Source organism: Monopterus albus, unplaced genomic scaffold (genome assembly GCF_001952655.1).
Source record: "Monopterus albus unplaced genomic scaffold, M_albus_1.0 scaffold2.1, whole genome shotgun sequence".
Lineage (NCBI taxonomy): Eukaryota > Metazoa > Chordata > Actinopteri > Synbranchiformes > Synbranchidae > Monopterus > Monopterus albus.
In genome coordinates this window covers 2,775,279-2,776,599 of record NW_018127882.1, presented here as the reverse complement: position 1 = coordinate 2,776,599, position 1,321 = coordinate 2,775,279, and the positions used below count along the sequence as shown (strand labels likewise).

The 1,321-nt window shown below is 40.1% G+C and overlaps 1 protein-coding gene across 1 annotated transcript in view; it reads left to right on the top strand.

Annotated features, from left to right (window-relative positions):
• LOC109955193 (LIM and calponin homology domains-containing protein 1) overlaps positions 1 to 1,321 on the top strand; it is a 74,480-nt gene that overhangs the window by 51,458 nt on the left and 21,701 nt on the right. The window contains exon 8 of the mRNA XM_020591113.1: positions 434 to 692. Coding sequence (XP_020446769.1) covers positions 434 to 692 — 259 coding nt within the window. The remainder of the gene's footprint in view (positions 1 to 433; positions 693 to 1,321) is intronic.

The following is a 1,321-nucleotide window of genomic DNA, read 5'->3' as shown; positions in this document are numbered from 1 at the left end:
CTACTAGCTGTTTGTATAATCACAGTATAGGTTTGGAAAAAAATGAAGACAGATATAGAATTTGTTGTCTTGTAAATCTTTTAATTGAGATAAGGGAAATCAATGTTAGGGGCAGTATGTTGCTGTTAAAGGTATTTTCACATACCAGTCAACTACCTTTATCAAAGCATACACAAATGAAGCTTCATTCTACCTGGGATTAGTTTATCCTGCATCTCTAAACAATGGAAAGCAGCTCCACTTACCTGTCACTGTCACCTGACTAGTGATATTCTTTTCTAAATACAGCATATTGCCTAGTGATTATGGGATCCAGCTTGTGTTTGAGATGCATCTGCAAGCCTGAGCTTAAATCAACAACTGAATGATTTCTCTGTGATGTACTGTATGTAAAAAGCCTGTAACATCATTAATAATCTCCTCCTCTCAACAGGCCGAGGCAGCGACTCAGAGTCTGACGGTACCCCCCACAGGAAGATGCCAGACGTTCGTAAGGATGACATGTCGGCGCGGCGGACTTCCCTCAGTGAGCCACGCATCTCCGTGCCCTTCAACCAGTACCTACCCAACAAGAGCAACCAAAGTGGATATTTACCCCTGCCACTGCGCAAGAAGGGGAACAATAAAGAGGAGGGAGGGTGCAAGAGTTGGAGCACCGCCACCTCACCTGTAGGGGGCGACAGACCTTTTAGGTAAGTGATTGTGATAGTTCTGAAGTCGACAAAAGCAACATAAAGCTTTCGTAGACTGCTTTGGTTATTCAGAAGTGATCTTTAGATATTTAAAAGAAACTCCAAATATTACAATAAATGTATTTTGTTATCAGAAGCTCAAATCCTGTTTTGTTTAAATATACCTATAACATTTTAATATTTAATGACTGAGTGATAGTGCGGGTGGGTTTGTGTACTTCAGGTATTATGATGGATTTGAAGATTATTCAACTCAACAGCGCTGAGCCAACCAACATCTTGGATAGTTCTGGTGGTCGGGAGGGGGAGGAATGTAATAGTAAACTTGTTTGGGGGCAGGTTTTACTAACATAATCTTGTTTCCGACTAAAATCGATTTAGTTATAGCTAAACCTTTTACAGTTTGTTATGAAGAGAATTCCATATATGTCTTTTCCATTTAAACACAGTTAATTAAACACATTTTTACATTTTCTGCTGGCAAAGTGGATTTCAGAGTATGCTTTGATCATTTTGTTCAGTGCAGTACTGTTTGTGTTGTGGCTCCCAGTGTGTGCTGCTAACATCCATTTCCCCTGTTGCTTAACTCTCCCATCATGTTACATAACTGTACGGCGAAGCACATGTTT